Genomic DNA, 13,867 nt, shown 5'->3' on the forward strand with positions numbered 1-13,867 from the left:
GCTTCGTTCTGTAGTTATTATCTGAACCCTTCTGACATCGGATTGTCATCCTAATATACCGGGAACAGCAAGTTATATTGTCATCAAGGCTTTATATAGGAAGGGAGAGGAGGGTGTGTTTCATAGTTTATAACCAATGACTCTTCACATGGGCGGGCCACTAGGTCGGGCCTAATTCACTCATGAAAACCCAATTCTCACATTTTAGAAGCTAAAATCACATTTCATCCCCTCTCAAATAATTTCATATTCAAACATTTAAATTGCACAACAATTCCATGTGAATCTGATAACTATAATGTGTAGACTTTCCACTGTACCGTTTATGTCATCCTATCATTGATGAGAATGCCTCAGATGACAACCGAACTGACATCATATTTATTAAGTACCAACGCATATGTTCAACTGGTTGGATTACCAAAATATGGTTTATTTCCCCCACCTTCTGATGTTCCTAGAATCTCTGTTTAACAAAGGCTATTCAAGAGTCCCTCTCTAGAGTCAAGAGAGAGGGAAGGGAGAAAGGTATTTATGGGAGGGTCATAAACCTTACCCACAGGCCAACGTCATGACACAGGCAACATCCACACTGAGCTAAGGGCTAGAACTGACACTTTCAAGGAGAAGAACACTAACCCAGACTCTTATAAGAAACCCTGCTATACCTTCCGACGAACCATTAAACAGGCAAAGCGTCAATGCAGACCATGTGTGTAAGACCTTTAAACAGGTTAACATTCACAGGGCCACAAGGCCAGATTAACTACCACGAAGCGAACTCAGAGCAACTCTGACATTTTCAACCTCTCCCTGACACAGTCTGTAATACCTGTAACCTGTCTAAATGACTATCGCCCCATAGCACTCACATCTGTAGGCATGAAATGCTTTGAATTGAACTCTACACTACCCTTTCTCACTTGGACAAAATGAACACCTACGTGAGAATGCTGTTCATTGACTAAAGCTCGGCATTCAACAGAGTGTCTTCCAAGCTCATCACAAAGATAAGGACCCTGGGACTGAACACCTCTCTATGAAACTGGATCCTGGACTTCCTGACGGGATGCCCCGAGGTGATGAGGGCAGGCAATAACACATCAGGCACACTGACCCTCAACATGGGGGCCCCTCAGGGGTGCATGCTTAGTCCCCTTCTGTACTCCCTGTTCACAGATGATTGCATGTTCGCACATGACTCCAACACCATCATTAAGCTTGCAGACAACACGGCGGTGGTAGGCCTGATCACTGATGACGATGAGAAAACCTATAGGGAGGAGGTCAGAGACCAGGCAGTGTGGTGCCAGGATAACAACTTCTCCCTCAACATCAGCAATACAAAAGGTGCTGATCGTGGACTACAGGAATCGGAGGGGAGAGCACACTCCCTTTCACATTGATAAGGGCTGATGGGGAGCGGGTCAAGAGCTTCAAGTTCCTAGTTGTCCACATCACTAAGGATCTAGCATGGTCCAAACACACTGACACAGTGTTGTTGTGATGATGGACTACTTTCTGGACCACAATCGTGCCACGCAATGCCGACTCTCTCTCACTCTGAAAATAACACGTTTTGAAATCAGTGGAACACAACCGGCCAAACAAGCTGTGCAAAATAAACAGAAAAAACACAGGATAAAAGGGGTTGCAGTCTGCCGTGAAGCTTTCATCCATGTATACATCCATGTAAGAATCTAGCTCAGATATTATACGTTTCTAATTTTGTCAGAAAGTTGTTTTCATTGCAAACTAAAGCTTGCTGTTAGCTAGCCAGCTGGAGTTCGATGGCTGGTTTGCTAACTAACAATGTGAAGCTTTTATCCATGTATACAGGTAAGACTCTAGCTACAGGTTCAGATATTATAAAATATTATAAGATTCTAATTTTCTCAGAAAGTTGTTTTCATTGTAAGCTTAAGCTTGCTGTTTAGATAGCCAGTTGGAGTTTGATCGCTGGCTTGCTAACTAACAATGAACACGTTATTTGTTTAACTTGCTATGACAATCGGTTTGTATTGCTAGTAACGTTACTCTATGGATTGGGATTATATTTAATCTTTTTGCTAGCTAACGTTAACGTGACATGTCTAAACAAAAGACCTTCTCATGTTTTCGTCGAAAAGCATTTTTAAAATCTGACATGTTGTCTGGATTCACAACGAGTGTAGCTTTAATTGAGTACCCTGCATGTGTGATTTAATGAAAGTTTGAGTTTTATCGCGTATTATTTGAATTTGGCGCTATGCATTTCCCGAGGCTATTGGCCACTTGAGACGCTAGCGTCTCCATACCCCTAAGAGGTTGGCTAGCTAACAATAGGCTTTAAAGGTTGCTTAGCTAGCCAACTGATGTTAGATGGCTGGCTAGCTACAGTAGCTAACATTCCCTGCATGAACTGTGTGTAGTGATATCTCAGAATGCAATTTTGTATCTATTGTAAAGTAATGCTAAAATATTTGCATCTGGAATTTATCTTTCAGAATCAATCAGTAGAAAACGCCTGACTCTAATTCCACCATTCACACACTCATTAAAAAGAAAGCTGGCCCAAGCAAGCAAAGCCAGCAGCGCAGTCATCAACTACATGCACCACTCTTCAACTACAGAGTTGGTAAAACACGTGTGGACCTGAATTGTGATAACTCCAGTGGCCAAAACAAGAACAAGTTTATGCTCCGGCATGCACAAGCTTCACCACAAACTGGACATTTACTTCCTGATCACAGGCCACACCAAGTTTGCCCTGACTGGTGCTTCAGTCTCATGAAGCAGTGCTTCAGAAAGACCAGCGGGAACACTTTGTCTGAGATTGCTGGTGTTGTAAAGGACAGCACTGTGACGGGTCAACATCTCACAGCTGGTTGGACTGGAGGATGGTATAGTACTGGTGGAAAGCTATGGCTGGCAACAACACCTGACTCCATACTTCAGGCCGCTGCCACAGATCAAACAGTACCAGCACTTCAGGTAAAAAAAATATTTTTATTCTTATTCTTATCTAAACTTGCATTGATGTTGTGCAGGGTTGTAATGTCTTCTGATTTTTTGTTATTCCCTATTTTACAGCTTCAATTCTCTAGAGCCTGGTGTTGTCGACAAGGACCATTTTGAGTTTTGGTACTGGGAGTCAGAGTTGGAAATCAGTCGTGCACGCACGACGTGCAAGTATTTAGTCAGCCACAAATTGTGCAAGTTCTCCCACTTAAAAAGATGAGAGAGGCCTGTAAAATTTTCATCATAGGTACACTTCAACTATGACAGATAAAATGAGAAAAAACATCCAGAAAATCACATTGTAGGATTGTTAATGAATTTATTTGCAAATGATGGTGGAAAATAAGTATTTGGTCAATAACAAAAGTTTATCTCAATACTTTGTTATATACCCTTTGTTGGCAATGACAGAGGTCAAACGTTTTCTGTAAGTCTTCACAAGGTTTTCACACACTGTTGCTTGTATTTTGGCCCATTCCTCCATGCAGATCTCCTCTAGAGCAGTCATGTTTTGGGGCTGTTGCTGGGCAACACGGACTTTCAACTCCCTCCAAAGATTTTCTATGGGGTTGAGATCTGGAGACTGGCTAGGCCAGCCAGTTTCATCATAGTGCTTGATGGTCTTTGCGACTGCACTTGAACAAACTTTCACATTTCAAATGTTTCGCATTGACTGACCTTCATGTCTTAAAGTAATGATGGGCTGTCATTTCACTTTGCTTATTTCAGCTGTTCTTGTCATAATATGGACTTGGTATTTTACCAAATAGGGCTATCTTCTGTTTAACCCCCCTACCTTCTCACAACACAACTGATTGGCTCAAACGCATTAAGAAGGAAAGACATTCCACAAATGAACTTTTAAAGAGGCTCATCTTTTAATTGAAATGCATTCCAGGTGACTACCTCATGAAGCTGGTTGAGAGAATGCCAAGAGTGTGCAAAGCTGTCATCAAGGCAAAGGGTGGTTACTTTGAAGAATCTTAAATTTGTTTAACTTCTTTGGGATTGGGGGCAGTATTTTCACATCCGGATAAAAAGCGTGCCCAAAGTAAACTGCCTCTTTCTCAGACCCAGAAGCTAGGATATGCAAATAATTGGTAGATTTAGATAGAACACACACCAAAGTTTTAAAACTTTTAGAATTATGTCTGTGAGTATAACAGAACTGATATGGCAGGCAAAACCCCGAGGACAAACCATCCCCCGAAAAAACATATTCACCTCATCGACTCTGTAAATGTGTTTTACTTTTCTATTATTTCTCTATTTTCTTTCTCTGCACTGTTGGGAAGGGACTGTAAGTACACATTTCACTTGTACACATTTCACTTGTTTACAAAGCATGTGACAAATAACATTTAACTTGATTTGATTTTGTCCATGCTATCTGCAGTATCTGTGTCTAAGCTGTGTACAAAACCATCACTATGCCTTAATGATTTTCCTACTGATGAAGACACATAAGGTACCTAGCCAGAGAGAGAAAAGGCTCATACCAAAGACCACAGCGGACCAGTCAGGTGATGCTGAATCAATTCAATCAATTCAAAACCAAAGGGCCCATACAGAGATATGACTTTTCAGAAAGCGAGGCGCAGTTGAGATTAATTGTGGCACTTTAGGATCAGACGGAAGCACAAAGCGCTCAGTGTGAACCCTTGCGCTGTCAGACTTGAGCCCCCTATGGCTTTCCTCTCAGCTGGATATGGCTGGGGATCCAACTGCTCACATTTGAGCTGGCTTGACGAGCCTGTGTAAGAGGAGGGATTGAGTCCCAAATTAACCCCTATTCACTACATAGTGCACTACTTTTGGCCAGAGCACACTACGTTATGAGAAGTGACTCAGGCTATTGAAGCCAACCTGATCTCAACAATCTCCCGGGACACCCCCAAAGCCCCCTCTGAGTGAGTGAAGTGGTGGTGTGTGTCTGGCTACATCGGCTCAATTACTAATCCTTCAGCAGATAAAAATACACACACACACACACACACACACACACACACACACACACACACACACACACACACACACACACACACACACACACACACACACACACACACACACACACACACACACACACACACACACACACACACACACACACAATGTGTACTGGCACGGGATCACACACACTGGTTGACTGGGAGACTGAGTAGGCTGTTATCATTGCACAGCAGGGGGGAGAGAGGAATCCTGGGAGGGCTCTCTCTCTCACCGGTCAGTCTCCTTGCTGAACTGGCCCTTGCCCACGTCGTTGACGGCACACAGGCGGAACTGGTAGGAGCGTGCTGGGATGAGTCCACTGACGGTCACTGCTGTCGACTCAGGCTCTATGTTGGCCAGGAGGATAGCCCAGGGAGCGTCTAGCACAGGAAGAGAGAACAGACACATATCAAACCTGCAGATGATCTAATCCTTCTCTTCATTATATTTATCCTACTAACAGTGGTTTATTCTTTCTCATTATCCATCTGCCTGTGTCCTCCTGAGATCACTCACTGTTCTCAGAGACCTCCAGGATGTAGCGAAGCAGGGGGCTGTTCCCGTCGAAGGGCTTGGCCCAGGTCAGGTTAATGGCCCTCTTCTCTGAAGAACTTAGCAGAGCCGCAGGGCTCTCTGGAGCATAGGGCAGCTGTCTGAGGGGTGGTGGTGGTGTGTGTGTGTGTGTGTGTGTGTGTGTGTGTGTGTGTGTGTGTGTGTGTGTGTGTGTGTGTGTGTGTGTGTGTGTGTGTGTGTGTGTGTGTGTGTGTTTGTGTGTGTGTGTGTGTGTGTGGGGGGTAGACAGATAGTCAGAGAGGTTGTCAGACAGACGGGCAGACGAAAGAGGAGATATGACTGACTGGATGAGTTTTTAAAAATACATTCTTAGAGGTAAGATTTACTGAAAATCCATCATTAAAGGAAACTAGGACAGAAGGGTAGAGAAAAAAAAAGAGAGACAGACAGGAGTGGGATGAGACAGTTGAGAGACAGGAGATTGGAGAATAGGGAGAGAGGTGAGACAGGAGAGGTGGGACAGGAAAAGTGACATAGGAGAGATTAGACATGAGATGTGCGACAGAAGAGCTGAGACAGGAGAGGTGAGACTGGGGAGAGGGATGAGACAGGAGAGGTGAGACAGGAGAGGTGAGAATGGGGAGAGAGGTGAGACAGAAGAGATGGCCGGGAGAGATGAAAATGGGGAGAGAGATGAGACAGGAAAGGTAGAAAAGGAGGGGTGAGAGGAGAGGTGAGAATGGGGAGAGAGGTGAGACAGGAGAGGTGAGAATAGGATGAGAGGTGAGACAGGAGAGGTGGGATAGTAGAGGTGAGACAGGAGAGGTGAGACAGGAGAGGTGAGGCAGGAGAGATGAGACAGGAGAGGTGGGATAGTAGAGGTGAGGCAGGAGAGGTGAGACAGGAGAGGTGAGACAGGAGAGGTGAGGCAGGAGAGGTGAGACAGGAGAGGTGAGACAGGAGAGGTGGGATAGTAGAGGTTAGGCAGGAGAGGTGAGACAGGAGAGGTGAGACAGGAGAGGTGGTACTGGAGAGGTGGGATAGTAGAGGTGAGACAGGAGAGGTGAGACAGGAGAGGTGGTACTGGAGAGGTGGGATAGTAGAGGTGAGGCAGGAGAGGTGAGACAGGAGAGGTGGGATAGTAGAGGTGAGACAGGAGAGGTGAGACAGGAGAGGTGAGACAGGAGAGGTGGGATAGTAGAGGTGAGGCAGGAGAGGTGAGACAGGAGAGGTGGGATAGTAGAGGTGAGGCAGGAGAGATGAGACAGGAGAGGTGGTATAGTAGAGGTGAGGCAGGAGAGATGAGACAGGAGAGGTGGGATAGTAGAGGTGAGGCAGGAGAGATGAGACAGGAGAGGTGGGATAGTAGAGGTGAGACAGGAGAGGTGAGGCAGGAGAGATGAGACAGGAGAGGTGGGATAGTAGAGATGAGGCAGGAGAGGTGAGACAGGAGAGGTGGGATAGTAGAGGTGAGGCAGGAGAGATGAGACAGGAGAGGTGGTATAGTAGAGGTGAGGCAGGAGAGGTGAGACAGGAGAGGTGGGATAGTAGAGGTGAGACAGGAGAGGTGAGACAGGAGAGGTGAGGCAGGAGAGATGAGACAGGAGAGGTGGGATAGTAGAGGTGAGGCAGGAGAGATGAGACAGGAGAGATGGGATAGTAGAGATGAGGCAGGAGAGGTGAGACGGGAGAGGTGGCATAGTAGAGGTGAGGCAGGAGAGATGAGACAGGAGAGGTGGGATAGTAGAGGTGAGGCAGGAGAGATGAGACAGGAGAGGTGGTATAGTAGAGGTGAGGCAGGAGAGGTGAGACAGGAGAGGTGGGATAGTAGAGGTGAGGCAGGAGAGATGAGACAGGAGAGGTGGGATAGTAGAGGTGAGACAGGAGAGGTGAGACAGGAGAGGTGGGATAGTAGAGGTGAGGCAGGAGAGGTGAGACAGGAGAGGTGGGATAGTAGAAGTGAGGCAGGAGAGGTGAGACAGGAGAGGTGAGACAGGAGAGGTGGGATAGTAGAGGTGAGGCAGGAGAGGTGGGATAGGAGAGGTGAGGCAGGAGAGGTGAGGCAGGAGAGGTGGGATAGTAGAGGTTAGGCAGGAGAGGTGAGACAGGAGAGGTGAGACAGGAGAGGTGGTACAGGAGAGGTGGGATAGTAGAGGTGAGACAGGAGAGGTGAGACAGGAGAGGTGGTACTGGAGAGGTGGGATAGTAGAGGTGAGGCAGGAGAGGTGAGACAGGAGAGGTGGGATAGTAGAGGTGAGACAGGAGAGGTGAGACAGGAGAGGTGAGGCAGGAGAGATGAGACAGGAGAGGTGGGATAGTAGAGGTGAGGCAGGAGAGGTGAGACAGGAGAGGTGAGACAGGAGAGGTGAGACAGGAGAGGTGAGGCAGGAGAGGTGGGATAGTAGACGTGAGGCAGGAGAGGTGAGACAGGAGAGGTGAGACAGGAGAGGTGAGACAGGAGAGGTGGGATAGTAGAGGTGGAGGAAGGAGAGGTGAGACAGGAGAGGTGAGACAGGAGAGAGTGTACTGGAGAGGTGAGACAGGAGAGGTGAGGCAGGAGAGATGAGACAGGAGAGGTGGGATAGTAGAGGTGAGACAGGAGAGGTGGTACTGGAGAGGTGAGACAGGAGAGGTGGGATAGTAGAGGTGAGGCAAGAGAGGTGAGACAGGAGAGGTGAGGCAGGAGAGGTGAGACAGGAGAGGTGGGATAGTAGAGGTGAGACAGGAGAGGTGGTACTGGAGAGGTGAGACAGGAGAGGTGGGATAGTAGAGGTGAGGCAAGAGAGGTGAGACAGGAGAGGTGAGGCAGGAGAGGTGAGACAGGAGAGGAGAGGTGAGACAGGAGAGGTGGGATAGTAGAGGTGAGGCAGGAGAGGTGAGACAGGAGAGGTGAGGCAGGAGAGGTGAGACAGGAGAGGTGAGACAGGAGAGGTGGGATAGTAGAGGTGAGACAGGAGAGATGAGACAGGAGAGGTGAGACAGGAGAGGTGGTACTGGAGAGCTGAGCTACAAGAAGACAATGAGTAAGGGCTGGCAAAAGAACGGGTGGTCAGAAAGTTAGAAAATGTTTATTGTATTTTTCTGTGTGTGTTAAGAGAACAGCAGACAGAGATAATTATAAAAAGACCACGAAGAGGTGGACAGAGCAAGAAGTGAGACAGAGAAGAAAAAAAAACAAGCAGTATTTTTTGTTAAAGACAGGATGAAAGAGAGAGAAAACATGCAGTATATCTTGTTCAGGACAGGATGAGAGAGAGAGAGAGAGAGAGAGAGAGAGAGAGAGAGAGAGAGAGAGAGAGAGAGAGAGAGAGAGAGAGAGAAGCAGTATATCTTGTTCAAGACAGGACGAACAAGAAAGAGAGAGAGAGCGAGAGAGAGAAATAAAGCAGTATATCTTGTTCAAGACAGGACGAACAAGAAAGAGAGAGAGAGCGAGAGAGAGAAATAAAGCAGTATATCTTGTTCAAGACAGAATGAACAAGAGAGAGAGAGAGAGAGAGAGAGAGAGAGAGAGAGAGAGAGAGAGAGAGAGAGAGAGAGAGAGCGAGAGAGAGAGAGAGAGTGAGAGAGAGAAATAAAGCAGTATATCTTGTTCAAGACAGGATGAACAAGAAAGAGAGAGAGAGAAAACAAGAGGATGATAAAGAGGGAGAGAGATATGTTGATCGTGTTACCTGACTCGGAGGTGTGCGCTGCGTGAGTCGTTGCCTCCTACCGACATAACCCTACAGGTGTAGGTCCCGATGTCACCTGACCAGGTCTGGGAGATGTGGAGGGTACCATCCGGGTCCAGCCGGATACGAGGGATAGACTGGGCGTTGATGACCAAGCCCTCCTTCTCCCACACATACCTACAGTTTAAAGGTCCAATACAGACATTGTTATCTAAACATCAATCATTTCTGGGTAACAATTAAGTACTTTTCAACTAAAATGGTCAACACTAAACAAAAATAACTTCCTATCAAATAGCAATTTCTCAAGCAAGAATTTTACTTGGACTGTCTGGGAGTGGTCTGAGTGAGGGTGGGAAACTGAAAACTCGCTGTAATTGGCAGAGAGGCTTGGAACTCTATCTTATTGGTCTATTAACTAATTTACTGCCAAAACTCCATTCACCGAAAACAGACTGAAATTTCAGGCGGCCTTTTCAAACAGCTCTTACACAAAATGGGCAAAATCATACATTTCCCAATTTCACAGTATCATTCCAACCTCATAGTGGTTGCTTCTTGACATGCACAGCAGGCGTGACCTGTCCGTGACCTTGTCATATTGTGCAATGTTAGTGAGTGTTGTTGTATGTAAGGTTGGAGAAAAGTGTGTGTGTTCGTGTGTGCATGAGATGCTTTGTGTGCGTCTCACTGTGTGTGTGTGTGTGTGTGTGTGTGTGTGTGTGTGTGTGTGTGTGTGTGTGTGTGTGTGTGTGTGTGTGTGTGTGTGTGTGTGTGTGTGTGTGTGTGTGTGTGTGTGTGTGTGTGTGTGTGTGTGTGTGTGTGTGTGTGTGTGTGTGTGTGTGTGTGTGTGTGTGTGTGTGTGTGTGTGTGTGTGTGTGTGTGTGTGTGAGGGTACAATGTGTGTCAAGTGGTGGGTGTAGCTGGCGCATGGAAGTCAGGCGCAGGAGAGCAGAGATGAGTGGACAAAGCGCTTTACAAAGGCAATCATAATACAGAACACAACTGTGTCACGAAACAAATGCCCAAAGAACAAGTGAGGCAGCACAAAGTACAAAACCTTTAGTACAAAGTACCGGCTGCCACAAAGCACAGGCATAAAACAAAACCTGTCGCAAACAAGCCGGAAGTGTGCCACCCTTGACAAATGAAAAATACCCCACACAGACATGGAGGGAACAGAGGGCTAAATACACATACAGTACTAATGATGATGAGATGTAAACCAGGTGTCCAGGAAAACCAGACAAAACAAATGGAAAATGAAAAGTGGATCGGCGATGGCTAGAAGACCGGTGACGTCGACCGCCGAACGCAGCCTAAACAAGGAGAGGAACCGACTTCGGCGGAAGTCCTGACAGTGTGTCTGTATGTGTGTGTAAAAGTGTACTGTGTGTGTGCATGCACGCGTGCGTGCACATAGTGCTTGGTGTGTATGTGCTCTCCTACCTGACCGTGACACTGGGGTCGTGTGTAACTCCACAGGTCACAGTGGCCTTGGTGCCTTTGATGACACTCTGGTCCTGAGGGGGGGTGTTGATACGGGTGCGAGCTGTAGGGAGAGAGAGTGGGTGTATGAACACACACTTATGCACACACACTATAAAGAGAAGGATGCAGTGCGTGCTGCACGTTCTGATTTCTCCAAGTGGCCCGTTGTCCCTGGATCAAGTCACATGTTGTCCCTGGATCAAGTCACATGTTGTCCCTGGATCAAGTCACATGTTGTCCCTGGATCAAGTCACATGTTGTCCCTGGATCAAGTCACATGTTGTCCCTGGATTAAGTCACATGTTGTCACTGGATCAAGTCACATGTTGTCCCTGGATCAAGTCACATGTTGTCCCTGGATCAAGTCACATGTTGTCCCTGGATCAAGTCACATGTTGTCCCTGGATCAAGTCACATGTTGTCACTGGATCAAGTCACATGTTGTCCCTGGATTAAGTCACATGTTGTCCTGGATCAAGTCACATGTTGTCCCTGGATCAAGTCACATGTTGTCCCTGGATTAAGTCACATGTTGTCCCTGGATCAAGTCACATGTTGTCCCTGGATCAAGTCACATGTTGTCCCTGGATTAAGTCACATGTTGTCCCTGGATCAAGTCACATGTTGTTCCTGGATCAAGTCATGTTGTCCCTGGATCAAGTCACATGTTGTCCCTGGATCAAGTCACATGTTGTCCCTGTTGTCATGTTGTCCCTGGATCAAGTCACATGTTGTCCCTGGATCAAGTCACATGTTGTCACATGTTGTTCAAGTCATGTTGTCCTGATCAAGTCACATGTTGTCCCTGGAAGTCACATGTTGTCCCTTGTCACATGTTGTCCCTGGATCAAGTCACATGTTGTCCCTGGATCAAGTCACATGTTGTCCCTCAAGTCACATGTTGTCCCAAGTCACATGTTGTCCCTGATCAAGTCACATGTTGTCCCTGGATCAAGTCACATGTTGTCCCTGGATCAAGTCACATGTTGTCCCTGGATCAAGTCACATGTTGTCCCTGGATCAAGTCACATGTTGTCCCTGGATCAAGTCACATGTTGTCACTGGATCAAGTCACTCAAGTCACATGTTGTCACTGGATCAAGTCACATGTTGTCACTGTCACATGTTGTCCCCAAGTCACATGTTGTCCCTGGATCAAGTCACATGTTGTCCCTGGATTAAGTCACATGTTGTCCCTGGATTAAGTCACATGTTGTCCCTGGATCAAGTCACATGTTGTCCCTGGATCAAGTCACATGTTGCCCTTGGATCAAGCCATATGCTGTCCTTGGATCAAGGCACATGTTGTCCCCTCCACACGCTCACACTCACCCCACACCACAAGGTCAGCAGCAGCCTCGTCTATGCCCCGGGAGTTGCTGGCCATGCAGGTGTAGGTGCCAGCGTCTGATATGTGGGATGGGGAGATGAGCAGGCTGCCAGACTCCAGCAAGGTGAACCTGGGCAGCTGAACAGAACCACTGGCCAGAACACGCTCACCTGGAAGGACAGAGAGAGAGAGAGAGAAAGAGCGAGAGAGAGAGTTTGTTTGCTGGGGACAGTGATACGTCTTTTGTCATTTCTTAAAGTTCAAGTTGTATTGTCACATGTACAACAAGGTACAGTGAAATGCTTAACAAGCTTTTCTCAACAGTGCAGTAATCAATATAAAAATAGAACAACTAATAATAATAAACTAAATTTAAAAAATGTACAGCACCAGTCAAGAGTTTGGACACACATACTCATTTAAGGTTTTCTTTGTTTTTACTATGTTTTACATTGTAGAATAATAGCGATGACAACAAAACAATGAAATAACACATTTGTAACATGAAAATATGAAAATATATAGAAATTTTAGTTTCAGGAGCAGAGGTAACCCTGGGTCTTCCTTTCCTGTGGTGGTCCTCATGAGAACCAGTTTCATCATGGAGCTTTAACGTTTTCGCGACTCCACTTGTAGAAACTTTCAAAGTTCTTTAGATTTTCAGGATTGACTGATCTTCATGTCTTAAAGTAATGATTGACTGTTGTTTCTCTTTACCTATTTGAGCTGTTCTTGCCATAATATGGACTTGGTCTTTTACCAAATAGTGCTATCTTCTCTGTTTCATTTTTATTTATCTATGCAAGTCAGTTAAGAACAAATTCTTATTTACAATGACAGCCTACCGGGGAACACTCGGTTAACTTCTTGGCGCACCCATCCCATTTTCGCCAACATCCGCTGAATTGCAGAGCGCCAAATTCAAATTAAATTACTAAAAATATTAAATTTTCATGAAATCACAAGTGCAATATAGCAAAACACAGTTTAACTTGTTCTTAATCCACCTGACGTGTCAGATTTCAAAAAAGCTTTTCGGTGAAAGCTATCCAAGCGTTTATGTTAGGACATCTCTCTCAGCAGACAAAACATTACAAACAGCTAGCAGCAAAGTAGATTGGTCACGAATGTCAGAAAAGCGATAAAATGAGTCGTTTACCTTTGATGATCTTCGGATGTCTGCACTCACGAGAATCCCAGTTACACAATAAATGTTCCTTTTGTTCCATAAAAATTATTTTTATATCCAAAAACCTCCATTTGGTTGGCGTGTTATGTTCAGAAATCCACAGGCTCGAGCGGTCACGACGGGGCAGACGAAAATTCCAAATAGTATCCGTAAAGTTTGTGGAAACATGTCAAATGTTTTTTATAATCAATCCCCAGGTTGTTTTTACAATAAATAATCGATCTCAACCGGACCGTAACTTTTTCAATAGGAGTGAGAGAGAAAATGTCTGCTCCAAGCTGCTCGCGCATGCAAAACTCTGCTGGCACCCATTTTTCAGAATAAAAGCCTGAAACTATGTCTAAAGACTGTTCACACCATGTGGAATCCATAGGAAAAGGAATCTGGTTGATATCCCTTTAAATGGAGGGAAGACATGCAATGGAACCGAGAGGTTTCAGGACAAACAGCACTTCCTGGTTGGATTTTCCTCAGGTTTTCATCTGTAATATCAATTCTGTTTTACTCACAGACAATATTTTTACAGGTTTGGAAACTTTAGAGTGTTTTCTGTCCTAATCTGGCAATTATGTGCATATTCTAGATTCTGGGCCTGAGAAATAGGCAGTTTCATTTGGGTACGTTTTTCATACAAACATCAAAAAACTGCCCCCTACACTGCCTTGTTCAGGGGCAGAA

General features: G+C 45.8%; 1 protein-coding gene across 1 annotated transcript in view; it reads right to left on the minus strand.

Moving 5' to 3' along the window:
* LOC118370908 (protein sidekick-2-like) overlaps positions 1-13,867 on the minus strand; it is a 668,753-nt gene that overhangs the window by 98,652 nt on the left and 556,234 nt on the right. Inside the window, exons 11-15 of the mRNA XM_052485096.1 lie at positions 12,003-12,170; positions 10,629-10,731; positions 9,180-9,356; positions 5,509-5,645; positions 5,225-5,372 (exon numbers count right to left, since the gene is read on the minus strand). Of these exons, the coding sequence (XP_052341056.1) occupies positions 5,225-5,372; positions 5,509-5,645; positions 9,180-9,356; positions 10,629-10,731; positions 12,003-12,170 (733 nt within the window). The remainder of the gene's footprint in view (positions 1-5,224; positions 5,373-5,508; positions 5,646-9,179; positions 9,357-10,628; positions 10,732-12,002; positions 12,171-13,867) is intronic.

This window comes from Oncorhynchus keta, chromosome 2 (assembly GCF_023373465.1).
Source record: "Oncorhynchus keta strain PuntledgeMale-10-30-2019 chromosome 2, Oket_V2, whole genome shotgun sequence".
Taxonomy (NCBI): domain Eukaryota; kingdom Metazoa; phylum Chordata; class Actinopteri; order Salmoniformes; family Salmonidae; genus Oncorhynchus; species Oncorhynchus keta.